Source organism: Acinonyx jubatus, chromosome C2, assembly GCF_027475565.1.
Source record: "Acinonyx jubatus isolate Ajub_Pintada_27869175 chromosome C2, VMU_Ajub_asm_v1.0, whole genome shotgun sequence".
NCBI classification, from domain to species: Eukaryota; Metazoa; Chordata; class Mammalia; order Carnivora; family Felidae; genus Acinonyx; species Acinonyx jubatus.
This window is the reverse complement of record NC_069384.1, coordinates 119,795,824-119,811,783: the sequence shown is the minus strand read 5'-3', so window position 1 is coordinate 119,811,783 and position 15,960 is coordinate 119,795,824. Positions and strand designations below refer to the sequence as shown.

At 41.7% G+C, this 15,960-nt stretch overlaps 1 protein-coding gene across 1 annotated transcript in view; it reads left to right on the top strand.

Moving 5' to 3' along the window:
• Nucleotides 1-1,063: 1,063 nt before the first annotated feature.
• ATP1B3 (ATPase Na+/K+ transporting subunit beta 3) overlaps nucleotides 1,064-15,960 on the top strand; it is a 46,239-nt gene continuing 31,342 nt past the window's right edge. The window contains exon 1 of the mRNA XM_027061699.2: nucleotides 1,064-1,422. Within this exon, the coding sequence (XP_026917500.1) occupies nucleotides 1,314-1,422 (109 nt within the window). The 5' untranslated portion in view covers nucleotides 1,064-1,313. The remainder of the gene's footprint in view (nucleotides 1,423-15,960) is intronic.

Genomic DNA, 15,960 nt, shown 5'->3' with positions numbered 1-15,960 from the left:
TTAAAGCATTTGCAGGCTGTGTTTAAACTTCCAGGTAGATTATAATGCAATGATTCCAAACGGTACTATATGTGCCACATTTATTTCCTCATTCATAATTTATTTGCCAGTACACTAGAAGCAGTGCTCCATTTGTTTTTCCTTAAAAACACGCACCTTCTGCTCAAACTCCCTGTTTCCTTTCCTCCCGTCGCCAACAGTCGCAGGGCGCTGTACTCTTCAGCTCCATCTCGTGTAGAAAAATGTCGACTGCACGATCAGCCCGGACCAAGGGGAGCATCCACTAGTGGAAAAGATGCAAAAGCCGGGAACTTTACTTAGGCGTCACCACTAAACGAAGAAATTATTTCCTTTTAGAGGCTGTCTCAGAAAAAAGCAGGTCTTTAGAGCTGACAGGAACCTCAGGAAAGCATATATATTGATCTCCTTGATAAATTCAACCGAATCTGGAGAAAAGCATACTCCGTTTCATTAGTACTGACGTAGTTAGAGTGAAATTTCCATCGAGCTGCGATTCCTGGCGAAATCCTTCCGAAGAGCCAAGTAAGGGCATTCTCTGAGCGGCAGTCGTACTACACTGGATGCCTCAAGGGATCCTACAGCAGAGTTTACGCACGTCAGAGAGCCCAAAGGAGAACGCCTCGAGGCGGTTTGGGAGGCCGGTCGGCGAGAGGGTGGTGAAGTCCTCTCCTGGGTGAAGACGACTCGAGCAGACAGGAGTCGTTTCCGCGTTTTGGCCCCACGCTGCCGCAGGCAAGGCGCTGAGGGGCCGCCGGGCCCCGGTTGCCCACAGCATCTCCCCAGAGTTCTCCTCCTGAGAAACCTGCGGGTTACGGACGCCCACCTTTTGCTTGTTAATGTAAATGTGCTTATGAAGCCCTCGTGATTTTTAAAGTTGCCATGTGTGGTTTTTGCTTCCTCGGACCAGGGCAGAGGGAGCCCCGAGCGTCCCTAAGCCTGGCGGGGAGGCGCGGGGCGAGGGGGGCGGGGCGAGGCGGGGCCGGGGCCTGGGGCGGGGCGTCCTCTCCGAAACCGGCCGCTCCGGGCGGCGGCGGCGGCAGCGGCGGCGCGGACCGAGCGGCGCGCGGATTGGTTGCGGCGGGCGGAGACGTCAGGCTCCCGCGGCCCGAGCGGCCGCCGGGCTAGCGCGGCGCAGTAGGTTCGAGTGCGTACCGCAGCGCGGAGGTGTCCTTTGCCGTCCCGCTTTCCGCCGCCGTCGCCGGGCTGTGCCGCTTGAAGCGGGACGCGCCTCCGCGCTCCTCGCCGCCTCCACCCGCGCGGCCGCCGCTCCCCTCGCCGTAGGCACACGCACCATGACGAAGAAAGAGAAGAAGTCCTTCAACCAGAGCCTAGCCGAGTGGAAGCTCTTCATCTACAACCCCACCACCGGAGAGTTCCTGGGGCGCACCGCCAAGAGCTGGGGTGAGCGGGCGGCGGTTGGGCGCCGGGACCGGCAGCGGTCCGGGGGACGCCGGGCGGGGTGGGGTGGGAAAGGAAAGGCGGGAGGCGGCTCCCCGCGCGGGGGCCCCCAGAGCAGCCACAGCCTCCGCCGCCCACAGCGGTGTTCGTCCGGGGCCGCCAGACTGTCGTACGGGCGGTGGCGGAGGAGGGGCAGCGCGGCCCCATTCATTTCTAGCGTGGCGGGCGGGCCGCCGCTCGCTCCCGAGGCAGCCGGGCCCGCGGGCAGCCTCGGCCGGGCCGCGCCGCGCCGGTTCCTTCCTCCCAGCCGGGAGCGGGGCGCACGTGCTGCCCAGGCCTGCGGCGCCGGAGGCTGGGGACCCCTGCCCGGAGCCGAGTCCCGAGCGTGCGGCAGCCGAGAGCCCGGGCCTCCTTTGTACGGAGCGCGCGGTCCGGGAGAGGCCCTGGCTGAGGCGGCCGGTGGCGCCGAGCGGTTCGGGGAAGCCAGACCCTGCCCCACGCCCGGGGAGAGGAAATTTCCACTCTCGCCGCTATCTTGTGACTCGTCCACGCTGCCACCCCGGTCGGAAGAGTGTGAGTGAGTGTTAAGTGTGTGGGTTGCATCTTTGTGCCGCGGTTAATCACGCAAGTACTTGGTACACGCAAATGCACTTGAATTCGGACAGTGAAAAGACCATTAAAAGGGTTGGTTCCTGCCTAATTCCTTTTTAATTAGAGACGTTTTCTTCCTGGCAGAGAGGCTTCTTTTGGGGAAAGTAAATCCCAGGGGGAACAGTTTTTGTGCCTTCAAAACATGTGATGGTTGTGTATGTTAGCAGTTTTTCTGTGTATGAGTTCTTTGTTTTAAAAGGCATATTTAAGCCATCCACCAGTGGAGTGCTGCTTTAGGGTGCGTTTTTGCTTTCCGAAAATTTATATTAATTTATAATTTATATTGAATAAGGACTAGTGTTTTGTTTTGTTTTTGCCTTTTAAAGAACACCTTGTTAGTAGGTCTTGACCTTTTTTTTCTGAGTGAGAATAAATTTCTAGAGTTGAGAACTATTTGGGCACGACATTTTTAAGAGAAACAGGGAGAGGGTAAATTAGCTATGACTCAAAAAATAAACTGTTGCTTTTGACTGAAATTGGCTCCTCCAGAGTGGAAAGGAGGCTTAAAGTCCTATCACAAGCTGAAAGGGGCCTTGGAGGTTTTTTAGCCCAACCCCCAGTTTAGAGATGAGAAAAATGAGATCTAGAGAGGTTGTGATTTTGCTTTGTGTAAAATTACATATTCCACAGAGCCAAGAAAAGAACCCAGTTGTCCTTTAATCCTAGTCCAGCAGTTTTATTATTTTACAGATGCCTTGCCTAACTAACACTCACGATTTTTATTTAGATAGCTGTCTTTTGGGAACCCACTAATGTGAAGAGGAAATAAATCTTGCATCCGGAGTTAAATGGGGGAAAAGTGGTGAACAATTATTGCTTCTAGAATGTGCTACCATTTTGCTGAAGGAATTTTTGAGTGGTGGAGAGGGATTAACTTTTGTAGACTACTTCCCTCAGTGCCTTCTTTCCAGTAATAAGTACCTTTATTTTATGTTAGAATGACATTTCTTAATGCAGGTAGTACTTCTTACCTAACCTTTGTATTTATATGATGTTGAAGTTGAGATTTTATTGAGTATATGTATTTAAGTAAATAACAGGCACAAACTATCAAAGTGTAAAGGCATTATATAAGAGTTGGGATTAGTTTTAGAAGGATTAAGGGAGACTTATTCAAAATTGAAAATAAGGGTTATTCTTTTTTTTTTTAATTTTTTAACATTTATTTATTATTGAGAGACAGAGAGACACAGAGCATGAGCAGGGGAGAGGAAGAGAGAGGGGGAGACACAGAATCTGAAGCAGCTCCAGGCTCTGAGCTGTCAGCACAGAGCCCGACGCGGGGATCGAACTCACCAACTGTGAGATCATGACCCGAGCCGAAGTCAGTCACCCAACCAATTGAGCCACTCAGACGCTCCAAAATAAGTGTTATTCTTATCAACAAATAATACATTTCCGCGTTTATTGGAGTAATAGTAAACCAGTGCAAAATGGCATAAATTGCCATCCCTAATCCTATCCCAACATAAGGGCATCTCTCTAAGGATATATGTAGATGTGGTGTGTAGAGGCTGAAGTCCATACTCCACTCTCCAGGCTGTGTACCCTTGAGCGTGGGGAGTCTGCCTAGAGAAAAGGGTATCTTGTTCTAGTTCTCATTCTTAGAAAGGCACTGTATGGGCTAGCTGCCTGATCTCATCATCGCAGAGATACCCACTGTTAATATTTTTGATACATATCTGGGCAGACTTAAATGGGTAAAATGTCAAATTTTTTTTTTTTTTAACAAAAAGAGATCCTACAATAAGTGTTGCTTTATAGTGTTTGGAATATATTGTGGGCACCTTCCCATGTTAATAAAAATCTGTATCATCATTTTTAATAGCTCACTAATGTTCTATTATATAGGTCCATGTACTACCATGATTTTTTAAAACAAACATGTTGATTAACATGTATATCTTATGGATGCATGGGAGATACCCAGGGAAATATGAGTAACTCCTGATTTTTTTTTAACCAGTACTTTATCGTATGTACTGGTCTCTCCTCCGCCCATTCCCTCCAGCCTTGCATGTACGTTTCTGCAAATTTATTTCTTGATATATGTTTCTACTAGTGCAATTTCTAGGTTGTATTTAATATGTGTACCCTTTACGTTTTGGAAATAAGTTACTTTTTTTTTTTTTTTAAAGAAACTCATTTGCAAATTTTTTCTAGTTGCTTTTGAATTTCAATGTAGGTGTAGGGGGGAGATGGTTATGTGTTTGTTTTTTGGGTTGACTTTGGTAAAGTTGCAGTGTCTGCTGGCCTATAGAAAAAAGCCTTCTTTACCTCAAAGATTTTTTTTTTAATGTTTATTTATTTGTGAGAGAGACAGAGAGAGAATGCAAGTCGGTTGGGGCAGACAGAGGGAGGCACAGAATCTGAAGCAGGCTCCAGGCTCCGAGCTATCAGCACAGAGCCTGAAGCGGGGCTCGAACTCATGAGTTGTGAGATCATGACCTGAGCCGAAGTCGGACGCTCAACCGACTGAGCCACCCAGGCACCCCTACCTCAAAGATTTTATAAAGACATTCATTTAACATATTTGCTAATTTTATTTTTTACATTGAAGTCTTTAATACATTTATCCCATCTAATTTGAGGTTCTTCAATGCGTGGGATATATTAAAAGCACTCATTTAAAGAGCAATTTTAGCATTTATACTTGGGATAGAGAAAATACTGGAGGTTATACCATATTGTCTTACTTTATAATATTTTTAAAAACTTCATTCATTTGTGAGAGAGACACAGCGTGATTGGGGGAGGTGCAGAGAGACCAGGAGAGAGAATCTCAAGCAGGCTCTGCACTGTCAGCACAGAGCCCGATGTGGGGCTCGAACTCACAAAACTGTGAGATCATGACCTGAACCAAAACTAAGAGTTGGACGCTTAACTGACTGAGCTACCCATGCGCCTCACATTGTCTTATTTTAAATGACCATATAAAAGGTTTTTTTTAAGATTTTATTTTTTTTAAGTAATCTCTATACCCAATGTGGGGCTCAAACCCATGACCCCAAGATCAAGAGTTGTGTATGCTGTACTGACTGAGCCAGCCAGGTGCTCCTATATGAAAGATTTTGAGTTGCTTCTTGTATGTTTGGCAGTTTCAAAATGCTCGCCGATGTAAAATCACTTCAGTTGATTTTCACAACAACCTTCTAAAATGAAGTGCACTATGCAGATGATCAAAGTATACCTAGAGCTGGTTTCTTTTGCTGAACAGTAATGACACATCAGGAATTAGTAGTTGCCATGTATGAAACTGGACAAAAAAATAGCATCTTGTGGCTTATGTTGCAAATACTAAAACTAAATGCATTAAATACAATTAGAGTGAAAGATAGCTTAGAAATCATCTATTATTTAAACTGTAACAGACCATGTGTTGCAATTAACATTTTTAAGAATAATGAGATAGAGGGGCGCCTGGGTGGCTCAGTTGGTTGTGCATCCAACTTCCGCTCAGGTCATGATCTTGTGGTTTGTGTGTTCAAGCCCCGTGTCGGTCTCTGTGCTGATAGCTGGGAGCCTGGAGCCTGCTTCAGATTCTGTGTCTCCCTCTCTCTCTCTGCCCCTACCCTGCTTGTGCTCCGTCTGTCTCTCTCTCTCAAAAATGAATAAATGTAAAAAAAAAAAATTTAAGAATAGTGAAATAGAATAGTAAAAATACCAGTTTATTCTGCCTGATAAGTTTATTCTAAGGAAACATGTTTCATGAAACTTTTCTGTACTTTATATATACAGATACCTTGAGTAAAATGTATTTCTTATTGTGGCTCACAGTCAAAAAAGCTTGAAAGCCACTAATGTAGCCCTATGTCCTCATTTCATAGGTGAGAAAGTTGAACTCGTAGATCTGATTTGTCCAGATTTACTCAGCGATAGAATCCTTGGCCTTTAAACTACCTCCAAGGCCAGAGGCTTTTTTTTTTTTTTTTTCTTTAAACTGTGCTGTGACTTGATGTCATTTAATGACATCTGCTGTGGGCTTCTTTGGAGTTCATTATCTGAGGGCTGTCAGTAGATGCTCTATATTAATATTAACTTAAAACTTGAGTTACTGATTTCCAAGCATACTAGGGATTCTGGACCAAAACTATTAACATCTACATTTTGTTCATGTATCTTTTCTTTTATTATAGATCTACGAAGTGCCATTTTCTCAGTCACCTGCTCCCATTCTGGGTCATGCCTCAGTAAATGCTCTGCTTTGGAGATCAGACTCCATCCCATCTTGGGTGTCTGACTGTAGGGGAGAAGGCAAGTGTGTTTATTTTCCCAATATCACATAGTTTTGTAAGATGTTGTTCTTTGTCCTGTGGAGTGTGACATACTAAAGAAACTTTACAAAAATGTGCGCTGTTGGGAAAGTAACAGGACTTGCCTTACCTGTGTGCAGGCTATAAATGAAGGTCAGTGGTGGGTGTGGCAGCGGCAGCAGCAGAGGCATAATGAGCCATCACCCAGCAGGAGACAGCACTTCCTGGACTGGTAGTGGAAGGGAGGGGACGGGGTAAGTTTGTGTGTTATGTTCTAGATGTTGTAATTACAGTAGTATGTGCTTTACTATTGTTAAAGACCAACCTTCCTCTACCCCCAAAATTTGATTCTTTGAAACTGACTTTTGAATTTATATCTGTAGAATTAAATTAATTATATGAAAAGAAGTTTAAAAATCTTTCTATCTTTAGTCACAATATTTCCATGATTTGTCGTGTTTAAGGACCAATCGTGTAATGGAAAGAGAAACATTTAACGTTGAAAGATAAGTTTATTATTTTCTAATTATGCATTTATTGCATTAATTTTGAAGTAAAATTAATCTGTAATCTTTAACCACTTAGAATAAGCACTATTAACATTTTAATAGTCTGTTTCTTTTTTGTAAATAATTTTTTTTTATGTATAAGTAAAAATTTAAGTATACACTTAGATAGCTAGTTTTATCTTAACTTTTGATGTTTGAGGGGATGGTTTTTACTCCTCTGCCACCTTGGGGGCATAACCTTGGGATTATGTGTTGGGGATAACCTTGCCCCACTCCATCACCTCTGTGGGAAATGTTCACACTTCCTTTTAGAATTTATGTATTCTGGTGTCTTCAGTTATTCTATGTTGAGACTTCCAAATCTACATCCCTAGTTTGTATGGTTTTTTTTTTTATATTAATATAACCAACTGCCTGTCGGAAATCTTCAATTGGATGTTTCATAGGACTGTGGAATGTTCAGTATACTTCTTGTAAATAAATCTCCATTGTCCTCAGGGGCTCCTTAGTATGACACACACACTATAATCTTGCTGACTTATTCCTCTGTCTACCATTCTCTACCCCTTCTGGGCCTGTTTCCTAGCTTCTGAATCTCTCTCTTTGACCTTGGCTTGGGTATTCAGATGTCAGCTTTGATAGCCTGATCTCTGGTACACATCTTTGAATGCCTATTTGCCTTAAGACTGCATCAAGTGCCTGTGTATCCCACAATATTTTTTTCTATTATAGCATTTATGACTTTATGTAGTAGTGTTGCCTGTTTACTAGACTATATATTCTTATTTACTCGTCTTTGATTCCCTAACATTGACCCTTTTGCCCAGCACTTAGTAGGAAGGTAATAAAAATAAGTTGAATGAGTGAGCTCTATTATGAAGTGTTCCCATGTAATTAGTCTTTTACAACATTTTAAAAACTGTTTTGGTATTGGTGTATCATAGTATAAAGGTTCCCGCATGTTTGGGCGTCCCACTACCCCCCCCCCCGTTTTGTTTATTTGTTTGTTTGTTTGTTTGTGTGTTTTAACATAGGCATCATGCCCAGTGTGGGCCCCGGACCCATGGCCCTGGGATCAAGACCTGAGCTTAGATCAAGAGTTGAATGGGGTGCCTGGGTTGTCGGGCTCTGTGCTGATGGCTCAGAGCCTGGAGCCTGTTTCGGATTCTGTGTCTCCCTTTCTCTGACCCTCCCCTGTTCATGCTCTGTCTCTCTCTGTCTCAAAAATAAATAAACGTTAAAAAAAAAAACTAAAAAATAAATAAATAGATAAATAAATAAATAAAGAGTTGAATGCCCAACTGACTGAGCCAGCCAGGTGCCCCTACCACCCCCACCTTTTTATTTATTTATTTTAAAAAATTTTTTTTTTTAACGTTTATTTATTTTTGAGACAGAGAGAGACAGAGCATGAACGGGGGAGGGGCAGAGAGAGAGGGAGACACAGGATCCGAAGCAGGCTCCAGGCTCTGAGCCATCAGCCCAGAGCCCGACGCGGGGCTCAAACTCACGGACCGCGAGATCGTGACCTGGCTGAAGTCGGAAGCTTAACCGACTGCGCCACCCAGGCGCCCCTCACCCCCACCTTTTTAATAGCATTGTGAGTTTTCATAGAAGTTCAGAGGAAGCATCCACTTAACTTTCTTGTTGAAGATTCAGCTGAGTTTGTGACTGCCTGAGTGGGGCATCTGATTAGGGTAACAGAAACAAGGTGATTATCCAGGTCTCCTGCTTCCTGCTTTATTGCTCTATTTAGCCTTTTATACTGCTCTTATGAGACCTGCATAAAGGACCTGTGTGTGTGTGTGTGTGTGTGTGTGTGTGTGTGTGTGTTTTAACTTTTCTCAGATTTAATGGGCATTTATTTAACAGTAATGTCCTGTGTCCTGCAGGGTGCTTTACAAATAATATTTCTGAAAATAATCCTTTAACTTAGCAGCCTCCCACGTATCTGTTTAAACTTTGTTACTGATTGTGGACTGGCTTTTATTTGTGACTTCTTAGTATTTTGCTGATGCCATAGTAAGGTATGACTCACCCTCATCCAAAGGTACTTTTCTTTAAAAAAAAATTTTTTTTTAAGTTAATTTATTTTGAGAGAGACAGAGAGCTAGTGGGGGAAGGGCAGAGGGAGAGAGAATCCCAAGCAGGCTCTGGGCTGCCAGTGCTGAGCTCGATGTTGGGCTTGAACCCACAAAACCGTGAGATCATGACCTGTGCAAGAGTCTGACGCTTAATGGACTGAGCCACCCAGGTGCCCCAGCATAAGGTACATTTCTGTTGGTAGATTCTGGCCCATAAATAGCTGCCCTTTGTGTGCCCTTACCACCCCCCTCCCCCAGTATCTCTCATAATCATTTTCCTGATTCGCTCCAGTCTGTTCTACCTTGTTTCCTAAATGTGTACTTCTCAGGTGCTGTCTTTGGCCTTGTTTTTTCTTCATCTTCTTCCCTGGCAGTCTCATAAAACAACTGCAAAGATCACTCACACATTTTACTTACTGGTTAACATCTCTCTCAGATACAGTTGCATCCTGCACATCCCATAAACCTTGAGAGAGAGAGGCTTAGATATCTTGACTAACTCTGTAACTAAATTATCTTATATGTCACCTTGCAAACAGAGCTCTTTTTTCCTTCCTCTACTGAAGTTCTGAGTTGCTCCTGTATTTGCAATTTTTGAAAAGAAGGTCACTATCTTTTTTTGTCATTTGGGCTCTAAACCTGTCCAAGTCATGCCAGTTCTATAATGTCTCTTAAGTCTGTGACCCACATCCTCATTGCCACTACTACAGTTAATTCAGGAATTAATTTACTCTGCCCTATTCCTCTCCCATCCCCATATCTTATGAAAACCCACATTCAGAGGGGGTGCAGGGTGCTCGTTTTCATAGCTTCATAATACTAACCACCTGTTTCAAATTTCATAGTCCTTAACACTTGCATCAACCCTGTCTCCACTGTATCAGGGTCTGGTAGTGCCTTTTCTTATAAATTCCCTGATGAAGGCACCTGGGTAGCTCAGTTGGTTAAGTATCTGGCTCTTGTGATTTCGGTTAGGTTATGATCTTGTGGTGGGATTGGGCTCCGCTTTGGGATTCTCTCTCTTTACTCCTGCCTCCCTCTCTCTCTCTCTCTCTCTCTCTCTCTCTCTCTCTCTCTCTCTCAAATAAACATTAAAAAAACTATTAAAAAAATAAAACTTAAAGCACCAGATGAAGAGCTTTCATAACTTTTCCAAAGTTGTTCCAAGTTCAAATAGACCATTGGCTTTCCAGCTTCTACCTGCTTCTTAAAACAAAAAAAGCTATAGTGTTATTGACTTTGGGGAAGCTCATAACTTCTGATTCATCTCCAGAAAAACCCAAGGAATCAGTTGGAATCATTGTGACCTAAACCACTGCAACTTCACTGCTGTCAGGTTATTTTTAAGGCTACAGCTTTGATCATGCTACTTCCCATACCCTAAAATTGTATTTGGATCCCCACTGTTTTCAGAAAGTTTAAATAATTTCCAGACAGCCTGGCATTCCGGGCTTATTACATACTGGGTTAGAACTAAGTTTCCAACCTTATAACCTGTCATTTCCCACCGTACTCTACATATACCACATGTCATAGCCCAAATGGGTGGATCTGAGGGCCCTTGGTCTGGAATGCTCTGCTCATTCCCTCCCCCATGCCCTTTCATCTCTGCATCGAAAATTCTTTCCTACTTCACAGATCTAGCTTGAGTATCAGCTGTCATAAGCTTTCTCTGATGTGCCCAGATGAAAATAATACGACGTTTATCTCCTGTAACACCTAAAACTTTGTATCCTGGATTATAGTTGTTTATGTACATTGCTCTTACTAACTAGATGTTCTCACACATCAGGATTTCATTTGCACATCCCTGTAGCATCTGGCACATAGTAATAGTAAGCACTTACCTTTTTTTTTTTTTGATGCACAAATTGTCATTTAATTAGTTTCATCTTGAGATTCACCTATTCCTTGGGCTAAAGTTGAAAGTATTGTTGGGCTAGTATGGCTACACACTGTGAAAGTCTTATTCGTGGAGATACTTGTACATAAAGGCATAATTCCCCATAACTTACCATGATTCTGCCCCACTAAAGTAGTTCATTTTGAAGTTTCCACATAGGGCACTGTAGTAAAAGTGAGCCTGTGGGCATATATATTTTTTTACTTCATGAACCTTAGAAGTATATCAGTATTCTGAGATGACCAAACTAGGACTCAGAATATAGACCTAATTTTTGGTTCCACACATCCAGCTAAGCTTAGATAACCCATTTAAAATCTCTTGGTTTTAATTTCTTCTGTAGGAGAAAAGTTGAATGAGAGAGTTTCAAATGTCACTTTGAAATGAAAAAAAAAAAAAATGTAAATGCTTTAGAACAAGAGGTGGCCAACTTTTCCTTTAAGGGACCAGGTAGTACTTTAGCCTTTGCCAGCCCACTGGTGTCTGTTGCAACTACTCAACTCTATTGTAGCTTGAAAGTAGCTATAGACAATGTATAAACTAATGGCCCTAGCTATGGTTCAATATTTGATTTATAAAAACAGGCAGCACCTGTGGTTTGCTGACCTCTTTAGAAGTTAGTGTCAGTGTAGGCTAACTCAAGAAGTCTGGACTAGTATTAGATGTAGACTCTTGGCTTTGTTCTTTTTATATAATGAAAGTAACCCTGTTGGTTGAATTTTTACAATACAGATATGAATAATCAGTAAGTCCACTGTCTTCTTCAGCTTCTTTCCTGGGTAACCACTGTTAACAGCAATGATTTTTAAAATGTAATACATGGTATATCCACTTTGGATAAAGGTCTGGTAGTTTTTTATAAAAGTAAATACACATCTACTCCATGACCCAGCAGTTCTACTCCTAGGTGTTTACCCAAGAGAAATGAAAACATAAGTTCACAAAAATACTTGTACAAGAGTATTCATAGTAGCTCCAAACTGGAAACACTCCAGGCGTCCATCAGCAGGAGAGTAGGTAAACAAACTGGTATGTCCAAACAGCAGAATACTATCCAACAATAAAAAGGAATGAACTATGGATACACAAAACATGGATGAGTTTCACAGTCAGGCTGAGCAGGAAAGAAGCTTTGCCTAAGAGAACACATATTATATGATTTCATTTATGTAAATTCTAAAACAAGCAACACTTATCAATTGCTGGAAAAAAGCCCAGAATGGTGTTTACCTCTAAGGTGGTGGTTGTGGGGATTGGGAGGGGGCACAAGAGAACTTGATAGGATGGTGGTAATGTTCTGTATCTTACTAGGGACTTGGATCATACAGAATGTAGTTGTCAAACAACCCCCCCCCTTTTTTTAAATTTTTAAAAATTTAGTTAACATACAGTATATTAGTTGTAGGTGTACAATACAGTGATTCATCAGTTCCATACAACACCAAGTGCTCATCACAAGTGCATTCCTTAATCCCCATCACTTGTTTTACCAGTCCCTCTACCCACCTCACTTCTGGTAACCATCAGTTTATTCCCTGTAGTTAAGAGTCTTTTGTCTGTCTGTCTGTCTCTGTCTGTCTCTCTTTTTCCTTTGCTCATTTGTTTCTTAAATTCCACACATGAGTGAGATCATATGGTATTTGTCTTTCTCTGACTGCCTTATTTAACTTAGCATTGTATTCTCTAGCTCCATCCATGTTGCAAATAGCAAGATTTGATTCTTTTTTATGGCTGAGTAATATTCTGTTTGTGTGTGTGTGTGTGTGTGTGTGTGTGTGTGTGTACACACGCGCACACACACACCCACACTACTTTATCCATTCATCAACTGGAGGACACTTGGGCTATTTCCATAACTTGGCTATTGTGGATAATACTATAAGCATTCTGGTGCATGTATCCCTTTGAATTAGTATTTTTGTATTCTTTGGGTGAATACCTAGTAGCGCAATTCTGGATTGTACGGTAGTTCTTCTTTTTCTTTTTCTTTCTTTTTTTTTTTAAGATTTTACTTTTAAGTGATCTCTACACCCAGTGTGGGGCTTGAACTCACAACCCCGAGATCAAGAGTTGCATGCTCTACCGACTGAGCCAGCCAAGCACCCCAGTAGTTCTATTTTTAACTTTTTGTGGAACCTTCATACTGTTTTCAGAGTGGCTGCACCAGTTTACATTCCCACCAACAGTGCAAGAGGGTGGTTCTTTCTCCACATCCTTGCCAACACCTGTTGTTTCTTGTGTTGTTGATTTTAGCCATTCTGGTAGGTGTGAGGTGATATCTCACTGTAGTTTTGATTTGCATTTCCCGGATAAGTGATGTTGAGCATCTTTTCATGTCTTTTGGCCACCTGTATGTCTTCTTTAGAAAAAATGTCTATTCATGTCTTCTGCCCCTTTTTGGATTATTTGTTCTTTGGCTGTGATGGTCAAAACCTGTCTAATGGCACATTAGAGACTTGTGTATTTCATTAAGTGTAATTTTTCCCCTCTGTTTTAGTTATTATGCATGATGAAGTGTTTAGGAGTGAAGTGTACATACTGACGTCTAGAACTTGAAATGCGTTTAAAAAATAAGTGGTGAATAGATACAAGATATAGTAGAATGTTAACGGTAGAATCTAGGTGAATTTCTGGATGTTCATTGACATTTGACCTTACTGTGTATGTATAAACAATGCTAATAAATACTAAAGAAAAAAATATATGAATACATTTATGTGTTTCTCCTGACTGCTTTCCACCAGTTGTGGAGTCTCTCCTATAGAGAATGATTAATGATTGTTTTATCAGTTTTCCTACTAGTCCTGTTTCAGTGCATTTAGATATATGTATATACTTATTTGTGTATGTGTATATATATGGAATATGTAGGAATAACTAATTTTCCACTTTTACATGAGTAATAGGAAGAATGTATGTTTTTAAACTTGCTTTCTCCCTTCCCCTGTCACTTAATGTGATTTGACTGTGTTTCCATGTCAGTATTTATTTCATTCCTTTGAATCATTGTATAATCCATAGTGGAGAGATACATATCCAAGACATATATTTTCTGTTATGAATATTGAGATTGTTTCCAGTATTTCTCTTAAAAATTGCTGCTCTGCATGTGTGCCACAATTTATCTGGGCTAGATACTGAATATGCCACTTTATGGTAATGGAATTACCACTTTATAGTATATGCTTTTTTTTTTTTTTTTTTTTAACTCGAGAGAGCACAAGTGTGGGAGAGGGGCAGAGGGAGATAATGAGAGAGCATCTTAAGCAGGCTCCTTGATGAGCCTGGTGTGGGGCTTGATCCCACAACTCTGGGATTATGACCTGAGCCAAAATGGAGTTGGACACTCAACTGACTGAGCCACCCAGGTGCCCTAGTATGCTAATTTTTATATTAACATTTACTGTCCTCCAAAAGAGCTGTACCAATTTATACTTCCACCAGCAGTGGATGAATGGACCAGTTTCCCTTCAACTTTCTGAGCACTGGATATTATTACTCTTTAAAAATTTTTTTTTGCCAGTTTGATGGGAAGGTAACATCTGGTTGGTTTATTTTGCAATCTCTCTGATAACTACACCTGAGCATATTTGTGTTTGCCCAGTTTCCTTTTTTTTTTTTTTTTTACAGTCCCTCATCTCTTTGCTCCCTTTTGTCTAATTAAATAATTAATTTTGATGCAGAGACAGTGCAGGTGGGGGAGGGACAGAGACAGAATCATAAGCAGGCTCCCAGCTGCCAGCCCAGAGCCCAGGGGAGGGCTTGAACTTGGGAAACTGTGAGATCATGACCTGAGCCCAAACCAAGAATCAGAGGCCTAACCAACTGAGCCACCAGGCGCCTCTTAATTTGTTTATTTAAAAATACTTGTTTTTCATTAACATTATCACAGATTTAACATTTTTTTATAATTTATTTAGTTTATTCACTTTGGGAGAGAGCACCTACGCAAGTTGGGGAGGGGCAGAGGGAGAGAGAATGAATACCAAGCAGGCTCTGCACCATCAGCGTAAAGCCTGGTGTGGGGCTTGAGCTCACAAACTGCAAGATCGTGATCTGAGCCGAAGTTGGTCGCTTAACTGAGCCACCAGAAGTTTAATAGTCTTTTAATGGGCTCTTCCTAATCACTTACCCCAAAAATATGTTGAATAATCCATCATTTCCTCACTGATCTGAATTGCCAGCTTTCTTACATACAAAACTTCGTCTTACGGATCGTTTCTTGGATTTTGTTGATTTGTGTCTGTTCCTGTGTCCTTATCACACTGTAGTATGTAAGCTGTATGTGAGCGTTTGTAAAATAAAATACATGTGTGAGGCATGCCTCCTCGGTGGCGCAATCAGTTGAGCATCTGACTCTTGATTCTTGAGATTCTCTCACTTCCTGTCCCTCTGCCTCTCTCCTCATGCACATGCATTCTCTGTCTCTAAAATAAAAAATAAAGTGGTGAAATTTGTGTGGATACTGAGTGTCCAGTTTTGGTATCACATAGGCTGGCCTTAAAGTAGGGGTGCCTGGGTGGCTCAGTCTGTTAAGTATCTGACTCTTGATCTCAGCTCAGGTCTTGATCTCAGGGTGGTGAGTTCAAGCTCTGTGTTGGGCTCCACGCTGGGCATGAAGCCTAGTTTAAAAAACAACAACAAAACACTTAGGTAACTTACAGGGCATACTAAAAATATAGTTTATCTGTAGAAAGAGTCTATTCTCTGAAAATTGGGAGAACAGTTAAAGCCAATTGGACGTGTATGTGTTTTAGGGGTAGAGCTCTGTTTATTTTTTGTAAAAACTTCTGATTTGGATATGTTTGTTTCCTAAAACAATCGTATTTCATTTATTCTCAAGTTTGCTAATTGAAACTGGTTTTACTGATCAAGTTAAATATTTTTGCATTTCTGTTTTCATCTTTATTCTTCCCTTTCCTTGAATTTATTTTAGTCTTGAATTAAAAACCTGGCTTGTTGTTGTTGTTAATCTTGTGTTTTAGTGAATGAATGTAAAGATTTTTGTTTGCTTTCTGCTCTGAATATATTATTGTTTTGAATTTTGAATATTTCAGGTTTCATTGTCTTTTTTTTTAATTTTTTAAATGTTTTATTTATTTTTGAGACAGAGAAAGAGAGATGGAGTACTAGCAGGGGAA